Source organism: Miscanthus floridulus, chromosome 10 (assembly GCF_019320115.1).
Source record: "Miscanthus floridulus cultivar M001 chromosome 10, ASM1932011v1, whole genome shotgun sequence".
NCBI lineage: Eukaryota > Viridiplantae > Streptophyta > Magnoliopsida > Poales > Poaceae > Miscanthus > Miscanthus floridulus.
Genome location: NC_089589.1, coordinates 92,250,888 through 92,273,950, shown reverse-complemented (window position 1 = coordinate 92,273,950; position 23,063 = coordinate 92,250,888). Strand labels below are relative to the sequence as shown.

Here is a 23,063-nt window from a genome sequence, read left to right as displayed (position 1 = left end):
CGTAAACCCTCTCAATGTTTTTAGGATCTGTTGAAGATCGCGAAGTCACACGGGCATTGTCCAAGGCAAAGTTTTATCCAAATCATTCTGCAGATTAGATCCACATAGCTCGGATATTTGTAATTTTTTACTCTGATTTGACTGACTTTGGCTGAGTATATTTGATATGTGGAACTGAAAGGTCAGAACATTGTTAAATTTTTCCTTACAATTATCTTTTTGCCAAACTCTAACAAGTACTTCATTATTTGAGATGTACCTCATGCCATTAGTCTCTTCATTCACTTTAGGTCCCTGAATTTGTCTTCAAGTGTCAGATAGGTCCCCAAAGTTCCAATTTGCATTTCTGCATCCTTGGAGTTTGTTTCACTACTACAATAATCTTATTACAGGTGGGCCTTTTTTATTTTCCGAGGCGGACGTGGTCTAAAGGTCACAGTTAATGGCTTTTTTCCCAGGCGGTTCCTGTGTCTGCCCCTGAAAATCAATTAAAAAATATAAAAACAAAAGCCCGCCGGCAAGCCCATTCCGAAGCCCACTGGTGAGCCCGCCTACTCCCCCCGCCCCCCCCCCCCCCCCCCCCCGCCACCCCGTGCGCCATCGCGCACCGCGTCTATGTCTGTAGCCCGCAGCCGCCGCATCCGTGCCGACACAGCAGATCGGCCGCCGCTGTAGTGGATCCGTCGTGCCCGCGCCCCTTAAATTGGTTTGAACGTAATCAACTGATCCAAATATGATTACCGTTTAAATTGGCCTTAGCATTCAAAGATGTTGTGCTTTTTTCCATAGTTTATTAGATATAAACATCTCTTTTGACTGCGTATACTCACCTATGTTAACAAGAATTCAAAACAAATACTGATCGTCAGGTTTTTGTTTTGAGAATTACACAGTACAACGCAAACACTAACAATGCGTAAACTCACCTCTATGCTTGTGAACACACGCACGTACACCCTACTGTAGGGTCGAGATGACGAACTACAGAAGGATGAATAGCCATTTCTAAAATTAGCCAGCTAACCAAGATAAATGCAAAATTAAAAATAACGGTCTAGCCAAGACTACACCCCTCAAGCACCTTATAAAAGATCCTAATTAAGCAACAAAGGTTCCGGGTTAGCTAGAGCTCACCTAACCAATTCTAAAAACAAGGTCATACAAAGCTATGCAACTAGTACTTTAAGCAATGGAGGAGCTCCTACACAATCTAGTAAGCAAAAGCACGAAGCTCCTAAGCTCACTAGCAATGCTCAATAACAAGGCTACATAAGCTAAATTAGAGAACTCAAATTACTTAGCTACACAAACTAAGCAAAGTAACTAACAAGGCTACGCAAGCAAAATTAGTTACGTAAGGGAGCTACTTCTGTGCTACACAAGTAAGAAAGTAACTAGCAAGCTACACAAGCTAACTAAATACAAGAGCAACTACATAAGCACAATCTATGAATAAGTAAATACACGCTCGTGTAAGGGGATTGCAAACTAACAGGATGAATAAGGTTGACACAAGATTTTTATCCCAAGGTTCACTTATTTGCCAACAAGCTAGTCCCCGTTGAGACAAGCTCTAAGGTTGCCGCCGGTCCTCTTGCTAGTGGTGACCTGCAAAGTCACACTCTCCCACGTGGAGTGCTTACCACAAGCTCTAATACTTGACATGACCGGACTACTTGTTGTCATTTGTGTCTCGCTCTACTAGAGTTGCTCTCCACGATCTCCCGTGGGGCGAGCATAACACCCCTCACAAAAGCACTTCTTCGGAGCGCCGCACAATCACCAAGCGGGCTTCACAATGGAGACACAATCCACCAAGCCGTCTAGATGTTGACAATCACCAAGAGTAACAAGAAATCCCTAATCACAAATATTTTCTAATGCCACCAAATACAAATCCCGAATGCACACACTAGGCTCCCAATCCCTCACTCAAATTAGCATCAAGCTTGAAAGGGAGAGAAAGGGGAGGAGATGGATCTTCAACCTCTCAAGCACATCCAGAAAGGGCACTCAATCTCTCGTAGAAATTTCAGCTCAACCCATAGGAGAGAGAGGAGAGGAGGAAGATCTCTAGCTTCACATGTAAGAACGGGGAATCAGCTAGATGGGGAAGAAGGGAAGGGGCCCACCCCTTTTACGTACCCCAGCCGGCCAGCGCCTGGCCACAAGGACCGGCTCCCTCACCCTCTGACAACGTCGGTCCCGCTGCTCCCAACGGGTAGAAACGGCTCTCTTGACGCGGTGGAACGGCGTCTCCAAAGTCAAACGGGGCAGGCCTCCGTTTACTCGACGCACAGGCTGCCGGCTGCATGCCTCCCTGCCTATTCCTGGCGCGGGCCCCGCAAGCTAGAAATAGGCCGGCGCTCCCTGTCCCTGGCCATTGCATGCATGCAAACGGCGTCTCCAAGCCGTAACGAGCGCCCGCACGCAGCTTCTCCCGTGCTCAGCAAGGATGAAAACGGGTCGAATACGGATAGATATCATCGATATTATATTTGTTTTCATATTTCTGTCTGAATTTGGATTCAAATACGGATAGTGTCAACTATGTCGAATAGGATACGATTGGATATCGACATCATAAATATGCGATTTGAGTATTCGGATACGGATACGGTATCAGATATTGGATATCCGGACTCGGATATGGACAGATCTTAACCCCTTTAAACGGATTCGATTTCAAATACGATAAAAAAAAATATCCGTACCGTTTTCGTATCCCGTGCTCAGTCAAAGTGCATGAAAGACCCGAGCGGAAGCGAGCGCCTGCTTGCCCCTCTCCTGCATGCATGCCAAGCCAGCGGTCCCCACGCCTCTCCCTCGGCTCCTTCCGTTTGGTCGATGCGCGACCACGCTCCCAGCGCCGCGGCACGCTCTAGTGCTCTACCCCCGCGCCTGCAAGCCGGGCTGGGCCTTCACTCTCCGACGGGCCGTCCCACACCGCGCCAGGACGGCCCATGCTGCCACAGCACACCTCAGCAGCTGCGCGCCACCAGAAGCCGACGGGCCAGCCCACAGCGCCCTCAGCTCCTGGGCCAACGCAGCACAGCCATGCGCACTCAAGCAGCCCAAGCGCACAGCAGCACTTCTCTGAAAAATCCAGCTCGGCAGCTTCAGACCACTCCTTTTTCATCCTTTAAACTAGGTACTAACTCCTCCAAAAATACTAAGGGTCCGTGTGGATGTAGATATTAGATGCCTGGCATTGAACTGGGTTCCAATGCCAAATCAGAGGAGTATTGAAAATGGGCTACAATACCAAATCAGATGTTTAGATGTACATGAAATTGTTATTTGGAATCTAAGGACATGGCAAATACCAAATAAATGTTTGGATGTACAACTCGTCGAATTGAATTGACTCCTTCCCCCACCCCGTAACACTCCTGTAGAACCCGCTGCCGCACTCCACTTCCTGGACCAGCGCCGCGACCCACGCCTACTGCCGGTGCTGGTGCTGCCACCACACTCCACTCCCCGCTGCTGTTGGACTTGAGGAAGACGGGGATTCCCACACTAGACGGTGGCCAGAATTGAGGAAGAAGGGGATCCAACACTTGAGGACTTGAGGAAGAAGGGGATCTCGGCACTTGGCGGTGGTCGGACCTGAGGAAGAAGGCTGGACTTGAGAAGAAGGCAATCCCGACACTCCTCGCTGCTGCTCCCCATCGATCCACTTGGCGCTGGCCGGACTTGAGAAGAAGTGCTCGTCCTCGACGAATCCCATGCGAGCTCTCCCACCGCGCGAGCTCTTCGCGTCTCCTCCGTCCTCCCCGTGCAAGCTCTCCAGTCGGAAATTGGCAAGGAACCTCTGGTGGCGGCGTCGGGACTCTGGTGGCGGTGCCCGAGACTCTGGTGGCGTGGACCTTTGGTCGCGGCGGCGGCGGCGGTGGTCCGGACTCTGGTGGCGCCAGTGGTGGTTGGAACTCTTCACGTCTCCTCCGTCCTCCTCCGATACCGCTTCATTGCTCTAGATTCTATCCAATATGGAGGGGTTTGCCTCGGTATTTAAGGGGAGCAGTTTTAGTTGTAGTCGAATGCCTTGGTATTGAGGGGTCAATGCCATCTCGCAATGCCAAAGACTTCCAAACAGCAGAATTGGGAAAACTCAATTCCAATTCCAAATTCCACACCTCAATATCTACATCCAAACGGGGCATAAACCATATTAGTACTTACGTATTTTCACAAAGATTTTTCCAGGGCTTTCTCATGCACCTCACCACGTCACTAAGCGCTAAGTATATGCACTAGATAACTGATTTCCCCTCTTTATAGTACGGCTATCTATCCTAAATCCGGTCAAGCACTTCTCTACTCAACCTATGATCGGTGAAATGAAATTCCCTATAGGTTATACATTTGCCTTGCGTATTCTATTTCATCTTCTCCAATGTCGATGCAACACATGCACCAACATGATCAACAAATGAGATATGATCCACTTTATATCATCACGTGACCTTATTGGTTCATCGATCTTGACCTCACTTGCTCTTCGCCGTTGCCTTCGTCCATCGACACCAAGTCTTGCTCAAGCTTCACAGCCACGCGGTCCATCGCTTCAAAGCCTCTAACTTGCCCTTCACGCTTGCAACCGGTCCGTCAAGCCAAGTCTTGTCTTGATCTTCTCCACCTTAGTCACATGACTCCATGTCATGTCTCATATGCAATAAGCTCCTTCATCACATATATACATGTGGACTAATTTCCTGTGTATCTCACATAACCACATACTAGATGATTTCTTTGGTCACTCAATTACCAAACCAAACAAAGACCTTTCACCTACCCCTATGAGCATCTCCGAAGAACTGAGTTGGACCAGCAAATCTCGAGGTTGACAAAGTTACCACGGACGCCTCGCATCCAGGAAAATGTGAGCATCTGTGTCAAGTCGGGGACTTGAACTCGGATGGACAGGTTCCACAACAAGAAACCCAACCAGCTCTATAACCACTAGGCCAGGCCCTTTCGCAATTGCAAGGTTGAAGAGATGAAATCAGTTGTAGTATTTGATTAACTCATTGGTTCATAGATTGGAGTATAGCCATGTATAAGATTGAATGTAATTTGTACAGACTAGGGTCATTTGGGCGTAGATGCTGTGTGAGCGTATATGATTGTGCGTCACAGTCACAGACTCTGTCTAGCAAACCTCGTGGGCCGGCCTTATTTTAGACGTCTGGTTTCCTATCTCTGTTGCATGTAGCGTTGCGTCGGCCTTTGTCATTGGCCCAAGGCCCATCAATCTGCCTGTGCCACCCGGTGCTTATTGCTTGCTCCTCGTTATTTCCTCGCACTCACAAAGCATTTGGTTCCATTTAACAAATGGACTCGTATGTGTATCCAAATTCATTTTTTCAAATATCAATGTGGACATGGACATGGAAACAAACTGAAATTGCCTATGAAACTGGATAATATCATCTAAAATAATTGTTACTCCCTCTGTCCTAGAAAAATTTATGTCTTAGATTTTTTTGACAGATTTAGTGATCAACGGGAATGACCTATGAAGCTCTATTTGTTGTAGGTGATCCACAGTAATTAAGGAATAACTCGCTAATTAAAAGGAATGCATGGACTTATGCACGCCGCAATCTCAAACTGATATGATCCAATCCAGTATGTCCAAGTGATAAAAAAAATCAAGTTTTTTGGGGATATTTTTTGAATCATAAAACATTAAGTTATTAAGTTTTCTATAATGGAGCGAGTATATATCTAATAGCCACATTTCTTAGCCATCTAACAAGATATTTGATTGAAATATTTATTAGCCTGGTAACACTTTAAAACATATTTCTACTTATCTAACTCGTGATTTTTTTAAGTATGAACCATATATTTGTTTGAAATATTGGTCTTTATGTCTTGTTCATCGTATACTGTGGTATTTGTTTAAACTATTAGTTTAAGTATGCTTTTATTCGCAAAGGAATTTGATATGTTTTTCATGAACTTAAAAATGTACTCCGTTCTGTAAGTTTAGGAACAAGAAGAAAAACAAATCTGTTTGAAATTCGCTGAATATATATCCCAACGGGGATCGGAAATTGGAATGGTCCAATTAGTATTACTGCAATATTCAGATCTGTATATGAAATTTTGTTTCAAGATATATATAAAAAAAAGCAACAACCGTGGAATGAAATCTTGTTTCATTACCACACCCCTGTTGTTCAATCAGGCACTAGTTTGTATTGATGGCCAAAGTTTAAACATAGGATGGCACCAAAGTAAGTAGCTGTTAAAACGACACTCGGTGGCTGATTCGCCAAGATGGACGTTGACAGCAGGATGAATGCACTTACGTCGTCATAAAAACATGTGACGACGGCAGTGAACTTTCGTCGTGGTCACTGTCATCAGCTAGCTGGGCTTGACCTCGTCGCCACGCCAACCCTGCATCGTCTTCCTTGACTTGATAGCCCATTTCATTCCCCATTTCATTCCTCGGCTCCTCAGCTCGTTATCACTCGTTTCCGTGCGATATCCGGCCGGCCTTTTTGGTCCCATTCCATTTACCGGTCGGTTCTGCCGGTTCTCCTTGGATCCTAGTCAACTTTGGAGTACTCCGATCCGTTCGTGAATGAATAAACCGGTACTAAGATTTTGTTTGGATCATGAGATAAAGTTTAGCCCATTGCTCGTAGTCACTTTTCAGCCCTCGTGGATCCAAACAGGAGGGTTAAAAGTGGGGCTAAATTTTAGCCCGCTCCTTTTCCATTAGCCCCTTCAAGATTGGTTAAAGAAGGCTAAAAGTGGTCTTGTGGGGCAAAAGACGCATATTACCCCCTCCCACCCTCCTTCTAGTCCTGTGCATAAGTATTAATTAGAGGCAAATGAGTCATGGTAGGGTACATGGTTAATCTTTAGCCCCTGGATCCCGACAGCCCCATAGGCTAAACTTTAGCCTTTTCATTCTAAGAGCTAATCTTTAGCTCTGGCTAATGTTTAACCCCATGAATCCAAACACGGCCTAAACCTGAGCAGTGATCTAAAACTAAAGGACTGCTTGGATCAACTTGCATGTAGCAGTTTGTCTGTGTGTTAGTTATTCTTCTTCTTCCTTCTGAACCTTTGATCGAAAATTTTATATGCTTGTTGTTGTTGTTGTAGATGATGACAGGCTGGCTTCCTAGAGTGCCATTTTTTTTTTACTTTGGACAAGAGGTGCATGCCACACTGTACTGTACTAGTGTTGCCGCTTGCATCATGCATGCGTAGTACGTGCCGCTTTAATTCATGTACATTTACATGCTTTCAAACTTTACTCCACTAATACAAAAAATAATAGGAAAAGTCTGTCATTATTGGCATTGATCCATCTCCATGGATGTCAACTTTGGAGTGCAGCCAGCAATTAAGGACGACGGAAGAAGCCACCTAATAACAGTAACAGGATTTGTATATAATAGCAGCTTGAAAAAAAAGTCTTGAGAGTTGAAGCTGAACAGGTCCATTTTGTTGCCCGGGCGGAGGAGGATGTTGTGGCCTGTTCGCTTCTCTTATAATCCGTATTTTTCAACTTATTTTTTTAGTCGAGACAGTGTTTTTCTCTCACAATAAATCAGTCGAAATAGTGTTTCGGCTTGTTCTTTCAGCGAAGCGAACGGGGCTGTTAGTCATGTCCAGATCATCTGGTGTTCTCCATCAACCATCGTGCAAGCTGCAAGTATAGTTGTTGTTTTCAGCACTACGGCCTTTGCCGAGAGCCCGAAGCTCTCGGCAAAGACGAGCTGACGCTCAGCAAACTATTTGCCGAGAGCGGCTCTCGGCAAAGAGCCGTCGGCAAAACATCTACCGGCAAAGGATTCTTTACCGAGAGCCCCTCTCGGCAAAATATTTACCGAGAGTAATGGCAAGGCTCTCGGCAAACTCTAGCTCTCGGCAAACTGGCGCGCCCTAGTAACGGCCAAACGACCGCTAACGGTGTGACAGCTTCTTTGCCGAGAGCGACCGTCGGCAAAGAATTGTAAAAAAAAAAGATTTGCGGCCGAGGTGGTTTTTAAAAAAAAATAGGTTTGCCGAGAGCCGACCACCAAGCTCTCGGCAAAGAGGCAGATTTGCCGAGAGCCCTACTCTCGGCAAAGAGTCCAGAGAGCATTTTTTTTATTTTTGTTTATATTTCCAGCTTCAACGACACATATTTCGCAAATATAACACATCATCCACATCACATATATCACAAATATGTCATCCACATCACATGTCTCACATTATAATCCATCTAAACATCTCAAATCCAACAACACATGTCCATCTCAAAGTGCTAAGTTCATCTCACACAAGTTCATGTCACAAAGTGCTAATACATGATGAAGAACAACGGGCTCACTCCCAAGGCTCCCACCCTCCCGACGGCGGCTGCTGCTGCGGCGGAAGGTGTGGATACGGCTGGTACCCCGACCCTCCCGACGGCTGCTGATGCGGCGGAAGTTGTGGATACGGTTGGTGCCACGACCCTCCCGACGACGGCTGCTCAGGCACATCATTCGAACCCGCCAATTGATTCTACACAAAGGAGAAGAAAAATTAGTAATTATAGTAATACTAAGGCATATAATTGTAATCTAAGCGTAGACAAGTCAAAATTTGCAGAACTAGGTATAAAATTGTAATATAAGCCTAGACACATCAAAATTTCGGCAGCACCTCCCCTGCACGGTGGGGTTTCCAAAACTTGCAAGAAAACCAACGGCACGATGGCCGCCCACCACATATCAACGGCACGATGGCCGGCACACATATATATCAACGGCACAAAGGCCTCCCATCACATATCAACGGCGCGATGGCCGACATGCACAGTAAAGAGCTTTTGTTAGAGAAGTTGAACTCACGTATGAGTAAGGTGGGTATGGGTAAGGCGGTGGAGGAGCGAATAGCTCTAGTGGCGCTGGACGACCCATCGTGACGCCAAGACTTGCCACGTACTGAGCCAAGGTGTCAAACCTCGCCCGCTCGGCCTCCCACCTCTGTCGCTCGGCCTCCCGCTCCCTCTGTCGCTCTTCCTCCACCCTAGCCTTATGCTCCTCGAGCGCATGCACCTGGGCCTATAATTTTTCACCGCATTGTTACAAGCAATTTCGAGGAATGTAAAACCAATGAACGACGAATAAAACAGAAATAACTTGTAGTGCTGCCACACGATGCGTCGAAGTGTCCTGCCTTGGGCGTATGGGCATGCTACCGCTCGTGCTGCTTGTCCGGACCTGTGAGAGAGTGGGAGTGGTGTGCGGGTCGAGCATGTTGTTGCCGATGAGGTACCGCCCATGCTTCTTGCCTCCTCCCACCCTCATGACGATGTCGCCGTCAATGTCCGCGGTGTGCGGATCCCAGTCTGCCCCATGGACTCCCCTTGCCGCCTCGGTGTACTGACTGATGCGCTCGGGGATGCTCTTGTTGGTGAACGACTCGGCTGGGTCGTCCGGGTTCCAATTGATGTTGTCTGTCGCCTTGCCCTTGTGGGCCAGAACCCATGACTTGAGCTCTCCGCATGGCTGGTTTTGATGTGCAGCCGACTGTGAGAAAAACAACAAGACGATTATGAATCATGCAGGAATAAACGTCTGAAAGAATAAATGAAGCTACACCAAGTCACGTACCCGTCTAGCCCTGAATTCGTGGATGTTAAGGTGAAAGGTCCTTGTTTGGTTTTGGTAATTGAGTGACAACTTAGGTGGACTAATTGTGTTTATGTGAGATACACAGGTGATTAGTCCACAGGTACATGTGTATGAGCAACATATGCCATGAAGGTGAAAATGGCTTGGAGATGTTGCAAAGCTCACACATGTGATGATGAAGGAGCTTAAATGCACATGAGACATGACATTGAGTCATGTGATCAAGGTGGAGAAGATCAAGACAAGACTTGGCTTGATGGACTGGTTGCAAGCGTGAAGGGCAAGTCGAAGGCTTTGGAGTGATGGACCATGTGGCGGTGAAGCTTGAGCAAGACTTGGCGCCAATGGATGATGGCAATGGTGAAGAGCAAGTAGAGTCAAGATCGATGAACCAATATGATCATGTGATGATATGAAGTGGATCATATCATTGTTGATCGTGTTGGTGCATGTGTTGCATCGACATTGGAGGAGATGGAATGGAATGCGCAAGGCAAAGGTATAACCTAGGGCATTTCATTTCACCGGTCATAGGTGTGTAGAGAAGTTTATGACCGGGTTTAGGATAGATGGCCGTACTATCAAGAGGAGCAAACTTGTTTGCATATCGGTCATCTAGTGCCACTCAAGTGATCTAACTTTGCATTGTTGCTAGGATCGAGTGGCGTGGCAAGTTGAGTGGCTAACATCCTTTGGGAAATGATTGTGAAAATGCTAACATACATACACATGATGGTGTACACTTGGTGGTGTTAGCACATTTATAAAGGAGGTGGTGTTTGCAGGGGTGAGATGGGTTTTGGGGATTCGACGCTTTCGAGAAAATGGAATGTCTATTTTCTATTGCGCCGGATGCAAATTCTTGGTGGTTGGCTCTTTGGAGCAAGGATGAAGAAGTTAGAAGTAAGAACGAGTTAGTCGCGAAGATGCTGGCGTCGGTCAACTGACCGGACGCTGGATCTGAATGCACCGGACGCTAGCAGGCTACGTCCGGTCAGGCTGATGTACGATGACGTAGAAGCTGGAGTGTGACCGGACGCTGGCTGCGTCCGATCAAGTGTGACCGAACGCGTCCGGTCGAGGTCGGTACCTTACTGGAAACGACCGGACGCTGGGGGTTCAGCGTCCAGTCAGCTGAAAGCTGCTGCGTCCGGTCAAGTCATGTGACCATTGGAACCGGGATACGTGGCCGTCTGTGGGCGACCGGACGCTGAGGTCCAGCGTCCGGTCAACACGACCGGAGCGTCCGGTCGACCCGACCGTTGCCCAGTGAAGGGGTAACGGCTAGTTTAGCCCTTGGGGCTATAAATAGAAGTGGCCCTCGGCCATGGCTGGTGCTGAGCACCTCAAGGGACTTAGTGTCCATGCTTGTGAGTGCTTGGGAGCCCTCCATCACACATATACTTGATAGTGATCATTCGATTGTGTGAGTGAGCGATTCTAGTGCGATTGCATCGTGAGGTTGCATCGAGTGGCACTAGGTGATCGAGTTGCAAGCCGGTGGTGCTTGTTACTCTTGGAGGTTGCCACCTCCTAGACGGCTTGGTGGTGGTCTCCGTCGAAGCGCGCAAGAAGCTTGTGCGGTGCTCCGGAGAAGTGCTTGTGAGGGGCACTTGTGCTCGCCCCGCGGGAGTCGCGAAGAGCAACATTAGTAAAGCGTGTCATTGAGCTACCCTCACTCAAGGGGTAGGTTCTTGCGGCGCCTGACGTGCGGGCTTGGCGGGTGATGCCAATTAGCCGCCGAACCACCAAGTGAGCGGTCGACACAACGGGGACTAGCGTGTTGGCAAACACGTGAACCTCGGGAGAAAAATCATCGTGTCAACCTTGTTCTTCCCGTTGGTTTGCATCTCCGTTATACAAGCTTGCGTTTACTTTCATATACATTACGCTTGTGTTGTTGCTTTTGTAATTAGATAGCTTGTGTAGCTTGCTAATTACCTTCTTGCTTGTGTAGCATAGAAGTAGCTCCCTTGCGTGGCTAATTTGGTTTTAGTAACCTTGTTAGTCACATTGCTTAGTTTGTGTAGCTAAGTATTTGCGCTCTCTAATTAGGCATTGGTTGCCTTGTTATTGAGCATTGCTAGTAAGCTTAGTTAGCTTTGTGCTTTTGCTTACTAGCATGTGTAGGAGCTCCCTTGTTGCTTAACGTACTAGTGACATAGGTTTGTGTAATCTTGCTCCTAGAATTGTTTAGGAGAGCTCTAACTAGGCCGGCACCTTTGTTGCATAATTGTTATCTTTGCAAGGTGCTAGTGAACATATATAGTGGGGTATAGTCTTGGCTAGACCGATAGTTTTAATTCCGCATTTGTTTCGGTTAGCCAACGTGATTAAGTTTTAAAAACACTATTCACCCCCCCCCTCTAGTCGCCATCTCGACCCTTCATAAGGTTGCCCTGGTGGTGTGATACACCTGGCATCAGCAAACGTCGTTCCCAGAGGACGGTGTGGTTATCCGCCTAATTGCCACTCACCCACCTATCGACCATCATCTGCCAGGCCCGTGTTTTATTGGCGCACCAGCCAGGAGGCACATGTACGACATCAAGTACATTGACAGATATAAGAACAATTCAAGCCTACCCAATCTCAGAAGAAATCAATATTGATGTTGTATATTTACCTTCAGGTACTGCTCTTTGGTCAGATGCATTAATCTTGCATCTTCTTTCTTTACCTTCCGATGCTCGTAGACGGCACAGTAATCGATGATGGCCTGGAGCCGCGCCTCGTAATGCATGTCTGAGATGCGACCTCTAAAAGATTTGGCCGACGCCTTGGCCGCCCTCGCCTCGTAGCCCTCGGCGCATTTGAAGAAGTCCTGCATATAGAAAAGATGTATCAATACACTGGTTCAAGAAACTCTAGCGAATGCAATGTATTGAGCAAAGTAGTGGGAGGAAGACTTACCCAAAACTCGCACATAACCCGCTCCGCCACGCTTTCGTACGTGTGGCCCGTCTCGTCCTCCGCATCAGGGGCGGCGACGTAGTGCTCGTATGTAGTTTGTCTTTGTAGCTCGATCGTATGTCCATACACCATGGTCCCAAGCATGGACCAGTTCATCGAACAAAGGCTCCATGAACACACCCATGTTATTCCCAGGGTGTTCTAGAATTATCAACGACAAGAACACATTATGTCGTTGGAAGGAGACGTCAGGGGGGAGATTGAGAGGGATAACAAACACGGGGCAACAAGTGTATGGGGCAGCCATCATTCCATAAGGATTGAACCCATCTGTTGCCAGTGCAACACGCACATTACGTGCCTCCCCACTTTTGTTACGATGAATGTTATCAAAGTGATGCCATGCTTCACCATCGGCTGGATGTACCATCTTCTCAGGACTGTATCTTTTTCCATTTTTGTGCCATATCATCTGTTTCGCGGACTCTTCTGTCATGAATAGCCGTTGGATCCTCGGTATGAATGGAAGGTACCGTAGGATTTTCACGGGGTACAGACTCTGCCTCTTCTCACCATCACCAGAGTCTACCTCCAGGTACCTAGGGGATTACACTTTGGACAGTACTTTGCATCCGCGTGTGCTTTTCTAAAGAGGACGTAGCCCTTCGGACAAGCATGTATCTGCTCATACGGCATCTTAAGTGCACGAAGGACCTTCTGCGATTCGTACATGTTCTGTGGCAGAAGGTGACCGGCCGGAAGGATGGAGCCAATAACTGTCAACATTTCATCAAAGTTCTCTCGACTGAGGTTGAACTAGGACTTTAAGGCCATTAAGCGTGAAATGCCATCAAGCTTTGAAATCTGTGTGTGGCCATGAAGGGGTTTCCCTGCCGCAGACAACATGTCGTAATACGCCTTTGCGCTTGCCTCTGGCTCCTCCTCCTCCTGCTGCCTACGTCCGTCAGCGAAGTGTGCTTCGTGAAAGTCATCTAACCAAGCTGCTACCCCGGCATCAGCATTGTAATCCTCGACACGTGGTCTCACCACCTCCTCTCTCACACGATCGGCTTCACCGTGGTGGGTCCACTGGGTATAGTTTTTCGTAAATCTATGCCTAGCCGGATGTGAAGTCATCACCTCCTTTGTCTGCCTCTTTCTATTCTTACAGTTGATGCAGGGACAAAAAACGGCACGCGCTCCAGGAGCCTGGTCAAATACTTGCTTGATGAAAGCCTCGGTCTTGTCGACCCATTCTCTGGTAATCTCATGGGCGCTCCGGCGGCCCGAGTACATCCACTCACGGTCATCCATCCTCTAACATATATATCACTAAGTAATAAATATAACCATGGACTTGCATCTACACGTCGTTCCTACCATGCATAGGTAAGGATAGGTCCTAATCCCACCCGAGGATGCGTAGATGGTGTTAGTTCCCATGGTCTGGTCCTATCCGAAATAGAATTTCGGCAGCACCTCCCCGCTGTTCTCCAAATACACGTCCCGACAGGGAGATTGTGTATCCGGAGAACAACAGGAAGGTACTGTCGAAACTCTGTCTCGGATCGGAGCAGACCATGGAAACTAACACCATCTGCGCATCCTCGGGCTGTCCAAAAAACGTGGACAATTCGAAACAGATACGGTTATTGATATGCCAAGATCTACATATTTCTAACCGTATCTCTTTCGAACAGGAGACACCTAACTGGGTTACGTGGAGATACATGACCAGGACAAAGAAAGAGTGGTTATACCTTAGGTGGCGGTGAAGTCAAGCTAGCGGGGCCGTGGCGGGTCGGTGCAGTGGCAAGGCGACGCGGTGCGGGTAGACCTGGGGACACCGGGGTACTCCGACTCGGCTCCTGCAAAAAGAAAGAAAGAAGCAAAATAACGTCAACTCAAAAATTCGGCAGCATCTCCCCTGAACGGTGAGGTTTCCAAACCTGAAAGAAAACCACGGCACGATGGCCGACAACCACATATATATCAAGGAACCACATGCAGCTTAATTATCAACTACTACTACTCTAACTACTACAACTACTACTACACTAACTACTATTACCACTACTAATACCACTACTACAACTACTAACTACTAACTACTACTAATACCACTACTAATACCACTACTAGGTCTGCAGATGCATGCATGGTACACTAGATCAATATAGGTTGATCCCTATGCGTACCTTGCACTTCATATAACATATGCATGCATGGTACACTCATCGCTCGCTCGCTCCCTCCCTCCCAGATTCAGAGACGACTCTTCAGTCACTCTGAATGTGAATGACTGAACCTGAAGGCCGCAAACCAGCAGGCAGCGTCCTTTGAGATCGACGCAATCTTAGCCACAGGTGTGTGCAGTACTACTCCTGCATGCGTGATGCGTCCATGGTGGCCGTGGCCGTGACCGTGACCCGGTGACTCAGCCAAGCTCCAGGTCCCCAGCCGGCCAGCCCTCAGGTCATGTGACGGCGAGCCAGCCGCCTGCCAGCAGCAAGGGGCCCGAGACTGCGGAAACGAAATGATGAAGCTGTGACTGCGTGACTGCCTGCGTCTGCGTCTGCGTGCGTGGTCTCTTTGACTTGGTGCCTGCCGTGCCTTGGGAAATGCATGCCATGCGATGCGCCTGGGCTGCGGTGATTGCAGAGCGCTGAACGGCCGGTGCACGCCTCTGAGCTGAATGCGACCTGGACCGCCCAACTTCTCTCGCTTTTTCCTTAGTGCTGCGACTGTCATATATTGGGGGATTTGGAAGCCAGCCTAGATGCCTGCTAGTGCTAGTGCAATGGTTGGTCCCGAGACTAAACTAGCCTCCTAGATTTTGATGTTGAAATATTTGAAAAGGCTGTGTTGATGAAACTCATGCTGCATGGGAAATTAAAAACCAGGAAATTTTGGACGTGGACATGGTGAGCATGGCTGCAGAATATATGCCTTGATCACCTTCTCTAATTGCTATAATTTTGTTGAGACCACAGCTTATCTAAATCATGATATTTGGTTGTTTGCAGCAAGTAGCAATGGATGAAAGACAAGATCTACAAGCTGTAACTGGAAATGACAAAAGGAATATGTCAGAAGATACAGGTGACTTCTATGGATGGAACTTCTCTCCAGATCCACCAACTATTGCGTTATGATTAGGGTGATCATTGCTCATTACCTAATTACATATATAACACCAACACGACAGGGAAAAAGAAAAGACGACAGTGAAGACTCCATCAAGCAAAAACTATCCAGATTGATGCAGGATCAGCTGACCTATTCAGAGAGGTAAATCTACTGCATTATCTATAAACTACCTAAGGGTCTTGGCCGTATAGAAGAAAAATTCTCGAAAATTACTGTAGAACTAACAATAAGGTTCTAATATAAGGCACACAATCTATCCCCCGCCCACCCAATTCCTTAGCAGAACCGAGCGATCATAAAGTCCGCAGAATAGAATCCCTAACCGTACGATTCGAAGAATTTCAACTCATAATGCTAACAAATTGAATCCTAGGTCATCAGTTTAATAACGATGCATCAAAATTGCTTCGGAAGAGCAAACGAAGTCGGGAGGTATTTTCATCAAAAAAGAAGAAGTTGGGAGGTAATTTACCAAACGAATTTGCGAGATTGAGCAGCCGAGGAAGCGTCGGTTGAGGCGGCGGCAGAACAATGCACCGGAGCGCCGAGGCGGGGGCAGCGGGATACCAGCGGCGCGCTAGCGAACCCCCAGCGCCGGCGTGTCGGCCGTCGGCCACGGCGATCGGCGACAGAGCGCGCGCCGCGTGGGTGCACTATCTCGCGCCGCCGCTGGGATCGGTATGTGTCCTCCGCCCGCAAGGCGAGGCTCGATGTCTGTCCTCGTGAGAATCAGAATAGGAACGGAAAAGGAGGCGCGCGCGGGTGGACGTGGCGGGATGGGGCGGGCTGGCCGGGCTGCGGCGGCGGCGAGGCTCGGGCGGAGCGGCGGCGGCAGCGCGCGCGGCCAGGCGTGGCGGCGGGGCTGCGGCCGAAACGGTTCACCTTGCGGGGCTGCGCCGAAACGGTTAAGTGGTGAAGCCACTTTGCCGAGAGCCAGATCTTGGAGGCTCTCGGCAAACCTTCCCCCTTTGCCGAGAGCCCCAGATCCGGCTCTCGGTAAAGTTATTTTTTTTTTTAAATTTCGTTCGAATTTTTTAACTAGCTAACTGCACAAAAAATATTAAAAAAATAAAAATTATTATTTGCCGAGAGTAGCTCTCGGCAAACTGAACAAAAAATGATATTTCTAAAAAAAAATTAAATCTTTCTCGAGAGTAGCTCTCGGCAAACCATTGATCCAGGCCAGGTAAAAAAAAGAAATCTGCGCCGAGGGCGGGCCTGGTTGCTCTCGGCAAAGAGCCTTTGCCGAGAGCAATCCCCTGAAGCTCTCGGCAAATAATATCCAAAAACAAATTAATAAACAGCAAACGGCTCCGGAAAAATACGAAATTTTGCCGTGTTACAACTTATGCTCTCTAATGGCTATACAAAAAGTTTGGAACTCCAAAACTAATTCGACCGTGGCATTGTTTGAAAATCCTAATGGATCCTTCTCAACTTTATGAAACTTATTTGGAGATGTCTCAGATTGTAAGAATCATACGTAACCACTTGTGCGAAACATTTTCAATTTTTTACCACAGCCTCCAAGTGTGATACCATGACTTTATTGCAAATATCACAATTTTCCGACTTCGTTTCCTTTTTTAAGAATTTTTAAATCGTTGGGCGACATATGTTCGTGGTCTTCGATTCGTAAAATAAAAGGTGAAAAAACGTCGACAAGATGTTATTTGCCCTCAATAATGCATAAATAGTATGAATATCATTTTCTACTTAATTTTTTCCCGTGTTTAAATCAATTGTTGTTCAAATTTTAATCGATTAAAAAAACTCCTTGAAATGCAATTAATTAATTATATATAGCAAATAATTACAAAAATACACAAAATTTTAATATTGAGTACAACCTGTAGTATGTCTATAGAGAAAAAAGTTTGGAGCATATGAAAGAAAAAATAATTTAATTGGAGAGAGTTAGGAGAAGAGAAACACATGCACATGAAATATAGAAACCACATTTGCCGGGAGCTCTCGGCAAATATGTGCCGAGAGCGGCGCTCGGCAAAGAGTTTTGCCGAGAGCAGTAACGGAGGCACTACGTAAAAAACGGTTTATAGCAACGGGACAATTTTTTTGTAGGAGCGGTTGGTGATAGAGCCGCCCCTACAGTGACGTGCTGGGGAGCCCAGAGAATAGCCGCCCCTACAAATAGAACAGCAGGGGCGGCTGGTGATACGAGCCGCCCCTACAAATGAGTCTGAATTGTAGGGGCGGCTCAATCAGTAGCCGCCCCAGTATTGCTATTTGTAGGGGCGGCTCTACAAATCCTCCAATCTATAAAATAACACCCAAACCCTAATCCCACACCGACGCCTCCCAGCAGATCGGGCCATCTCCTATCAGCAGCCGCCTCCCGTCCCCTCCCCTCTCAGCCACTCCTCTTAGCAGCCGCCTCCCGTCCCCTCCTCTCTCGTCTTCCTCGTCTCCCCCACGGGACAGATCCAGCGAAGGATCCGGCGCTCCTTGTTCATGCGCCCCTCATGGTCATAGATCGCACCATCTCCTATCGCCACCGGCTTGCGGAGGCTGCGAGCCGCCATGGCCGGCCTCGGTCGTCTCCGACCAAGTCCCGTTCCTGGGGCCGGCCTCCACTCCGTTCCTCGTCAAGTCCAAGCCGGATGGACACGGGGCGCGACCCCAATCTGACCCTCGCCGCCGGCCTCCTGCACTCTCCCTCTCTTCCCCGAGGCTCGTTGGCCGGCTGGGCATGGGAGGCAGCTGCTGGGGCGGCGACCGCGCAGGCTAAAGGCTAGCAGGAGGCCACACGCGGTGGCTACTGCACGGATCTAGCCTGGCAGGATGCGGTAGCACCGCCGCGCTGGCTCGTGCGGTAGGCGGCGGCAGCCGTGCTGGCTTGTGCCGGGAGGCGGCGGCAGCCACACAGGCTCGGGCCCAAGAGGAGGTACCGCATCTGCACTTCATCTCTGGAGATCCCGACCCATTGACTGCTCATCCGTGCACTTCGTCTCTGGAGGTATGCGTGTACTTATGCATCTTGATTCGTTAATCTATTAATTGTAGATAGTTGGGTGAGGAATCTCACTGTCCTGTGCAAACATGCAGTACATACATAGAAATTTTTGCTATATAAGTATCTTAGTTAGTCATACAAACCTATATGTTTCTATTTACATTGAAAATCGACAGGATATCTTACATGTATACATGTATATAGAGTGCTAGTGCCAGAGGTAACATGTTCTTGCTATGTAAACAGACTTACAGAGTGGTAGTGTATAATTTGAACTTGTTTTCTTCAACATGTTTTTCTGTTGTCTTTACAGAACCTGTATACAGAGTGCTAGTACTCGATTATTCATAACTTGCTCTGGCTAAGCACTTGGCCCTTATCAAGTAATTTTAGCAATGCCATTTCTTTCAGTGTATGTGTGAGTAGCACTATTGTTTCTGTTTCTTTTATTATTTTGGATTGGAATATGTTCCTCTTTATTGAAGTAGTTCTTCCCGTGTAACTAAAATTTGTTTTTTTGCAGGCGCAACTGTCTGAAATTCAGAAATTCAATATTCAAGTTGACAAGTTAACTTAGGTTGTCCTTTATGTGTGGCATAGATTTCAGCATGTCAGTCACTCTCCGGCGCCATCACTTGAACAACTATGAGGTCCCACCATCCACCGTCGTGGTGAGTCTCCATGTCTGTTCAACTGCTTGTGTGGCTGTCTGTTCTCTCTAGGTCTCATCTATTTTTGCAGAAACAAGACAACAGTATGTATGTGCTGCTCTAATGTTTCCAGGCGCGGGCCCGTTTTCACCAAGAACAAGAAGCTGCAAGAGGAGTTTGTGGCGAACGTCCCTGCAGGAGGGATGCTTGTGAACGACACCGCGCTACATGTAAGCTCTGCTTCCCCGCAAACTCTCCCAAATGAAAATGAACCGCTGCAAAAGCAAAACATAGTGTTTGCAGTGATGGTCTAACTTTGCTCCCGTCCTGATCCTGCAACCCAGCTCGCCAACCTGTACATGCCCTTCGGCGGCGTGGGCGACAGCGGGATGGGGTGCTACCACGGCAAGTTCGGCTTCGACTGCTTCAGCCACAAGAAGGGGGTCCTGATCCGCGGCTTTGGCGGCGAGGCAAACGCCAGGTACCCGCCCTACACGACGGAGAAGCAGAAGATCCTAAGGGGCCTCATCAATGGCAGCTTCATCGCCCTCATCCTTGCCCTCCTAGGCTTCCCCAGGGAGAACCGTTAGATGATCCGGCCTCCTCTTCTCGGTTCGGTACAGCCTTTTGTCCCTGTTCGTCGTCAGGTGCACAGTATTAATACACCATCATATGCTGTCAAATACTCCTAGAGGCAACAACGACTGTGCCGTGTGCTTGTGTTACACGGTTGTATAATGCATATATATTGTCACATTGACATGTACGTCAGGGGGTAGTATAAATAAGTGTGATCTGTCTGTCAATTATTCAGTGTGCAGAATGGATACTTAGATATGATGCGTGGTTGTGGTATCTCTGAATCTCTGTCCTATATATATACATATTTGTATTTTTTTTTTGCAGAAAAATATACTGTAGGGGCGGTTCTAGATTGAACCGCCCCTACAAATCGATTTTTAGGGGCGGGTGGTACTGTAGCTGCCCCTACAAATCGATTTTGTAGGGACAGCCGGTAACATCAGCCGCCCCTACAAATCGATTTGTAGGGGCGGTCTGGGAACCGCCCCTACAAATGCATGATTTGTAGAGACGGTATGGTAGGGGCGGCTGGCCAAACCGCCCCTACAAATCATCTGGAGCCGCCCCTAAAAATGATTTATGTAGTAGTGAGGGGCTCTCGGCAAAGCGGTGACGCCGTCAGGGCAGGTCACGGCTATGGGCCTGCAGCAATGTTTTGCCGAGAGCCTGATTTTGCCGAGAGCGCGGCCTACGGCAAAGGACCGTTTTGCCGACGGGCATTTTTTGCCGAGCGCGGCTCTCGGCAAAACGGCCCACTTCGCCGAGAACTGTTGTTTGCCGAGATGCACACGGCAATCCTGTCAGTTGCCGACAGCCGGTGTTTGCCGAGAGCCGCGCTCGGCAAACGTTTTCTTTGCCGAGAGCCCGAGTTTTTGCTCTCAGCAAAAATCTCGGATCTCGGCAAAGGACGTTTTTCCGGTAGTGCAGAATTTTCGAGACAACCTGTTGGTTTCGATATCTACTTAATTAATACTACTACTGTAAATGAACCCTCAGCCACCGACTGACTATATTCGACTTGTTCAAGAATACCTACATCATGCCAAATATGTGCGCACCAACGTACAAATCTGTCTTGTTAATTAAAGCAATGTCACGCACACAAGTTCTGCTCAACAACACTCACGGAAAAAGGCGGAATATACATGGCTTCAGTTACAGTGTATTATTGACTTATTATAATTTGGCAAAGATACATACATCTCTTTGGCAATTTGCATGAGAGAAGCTGAATTTTCAGTGCTTGAAAAGCTAACAGAGCATATGGTTTTGTTATACGTCTTTTGAAGTTTTTTTTTTGACGCAAAAGACTGTAGGGGAGGTCCCCACAGTGAGATTTTAATTTATATTTAAACAAAAGTCCAGAAACGTCTTTTGAAGTTAACAGGGTATAACTCCACGGCGTTAATACATTGTCATAAAAGTAAGTTGAGAAATACACGTACAATATATATGCAAATGTGAAAACACATGCTCGGCATTATTTGTCCCCTCCCCCTCTCGAGACGGACATCCATGACAAAATTGGATAACGAGAGAGGGTTGGGGGGTTTGACAAATCTCAAACATGATGTGGACTGCACAAGTTGACCCGTCGGTGTGCAGGTGAGCTTGAGAATATTGAGCCACAAACCTTTAAAAATATAGATATGCTTGAATTTTTGCCGACGCATCTATTCTATCAAAGTACGTAACACAGAAAATCAATAAGCATGCGCACCGATGGTGTGGACCATATTAGCTTGGCACCACCAAATACGGGCTACAATTAATGCGCTGGAACTTTGTTCCCTTATCTAAAAAAAATTAATGTACTTATAAAAAATATTAATGTACTCGTAAATAAAATAAATGATTTTTATATATGATAAATACAAAGATGATTTGTGGATGCACACATATACCCATGCCATGTTGAAAAATCACGTCAACTTACTTTGGGAAAAGCTTGGTGCACTTGATCGACCAAACTCCAGGTGTCTGTAACACTTGGATTATTTTCTTTAAGGAAAAAACCTTGTGACTATTTTCTTGCCAAATAATTTATCTATTTTCTGATTTTGGCAGGAATACAGATAAGAAGAAAATTGCTTCTCACTAGGAGTAAAAGATTAAGTCATATAAAGCTATTGTTTTAGAATCCTTTTGGTTTTAGTTACATCATTAAATCATATACTCTCTACGTCCCCCAAAATAATGCAATTTTAGAGGAGCAAGTTAATTTTTTAAATTTTGACTCAACACTTATGTCTTCAAAATAGGTTTACTATGAAAATATACTTCCTAATTAATCTAATAATATTATTCAATATCATAAATGCTAATATTTTTAAAAATATTTGGTAAATTTAAAATAGTCACTACAACACAGGGACCTTCGGTGACGATCAATAATTGTCACCAATAGAGCTTTATTTGTCGTAACACATAATCTATGACGATTTAGTGACGAAAACACTATGGTCACAGAAGGTGCGTCTCTAAGGACCTTCTATGACGATGGAAAGAATATTATCATTAATTTAATGACCAATATATTTTGGTCATAAACATTTATGACAATTAAGATCGTCATAGTAAATATCATGAAACGTTGACTAGGCCACTACCACATGAACATCCACGTGGGACTATTGTTTGGGCTTGGCCCATTTAAACTTTTGTTTGGGCTGTTTTTTTCATGCAGCCCAATCTGATCTTTTTCATAGTTAACATTACAGTCAGCAATTAACACAATTTAACATGCTAGCCATACATTTGCATTCACTGAAACATTACATCAGTTTGATAGTAATACATAAGCATTCACCATTCACCAAATTAGGTCCAGCAAGAACAAAGAGCTAACTCGTACAAATAGGTCCCAATGTTGAATAGTTCAAGCCCATTTCAAGCTGAAACATTTAAAAAATAGACGTACCCAGTGCAGAGAACTCCCGCTCTGTGTGGGGTGGTCACAGGCAGTAAGACTCTACCACTTGCACCAGGCCCACCCTTGCAGGATCGAAGAACAATGGTGACTTTACATAACAGAAAAGTTATAGAGATGATGGCATGTTTCAAAATTCTAAATAGAGATCATATGAGATACAGATTACATCAAGTTACACTACAAATGAGAGCTGCTCCTCTGAACTGAGGTTTGCAAGCACA

The 23,063-nt window shown here is 46.8% G+C and overlaps 1 protein-coding gene across 3 annotated transcripts; it reads left to right on the top strand.

The window, feature by feature from the left end:
* Nucleotides 1-18,185: 18,185 nt before the first annotated feature.
* On the top strand, nucleotides 18,186-20,155 carry LOC136485103 (aldehyde dehydrogenase family 3 member I1, chloroplastic-like). 3 transcript variants are annotated; one of them, XM_066482048.1, is made up of 4 exons: nucleotides 18,186-18,681; nucleotides 19,202-19,349; nucleotides 19,462-19,558; nucleotides 19,673-20,155. In XM_066482048.1, the coding sequence occupies exons 2-4, from the start codon at nucleotides 19,324-19,326 to the stop codon at nucleotides 19,916-19,918; spliced, it is 369 nt and encodes a 122-aa protein (XP_066338145.1). In that variant the 5' UTR covers nucleotides 18,186-18,681; nucleotides 19,202-19,323; the 3' UTR covers nucleotides 19,919-20,155. The 3 variants fall into 3 exon arrangements, with proteins under 3 accessions (XP_066338145.1, XP_066338147.1, XP_066338146.1); XM_066482050.1 differs by having other exon boundaries at nucleotides 19,420-19,558; nucleotides 19,673-20,154; XM_066482049.1 differs by lacking the exon at nucleotides 18,186-18,681 and adding an exon at nucleotides 19,004-19,061.
* The last annotated feature ends 2,908 nt before the right edge of the window (nucleotides 20,156-23,063 follow it).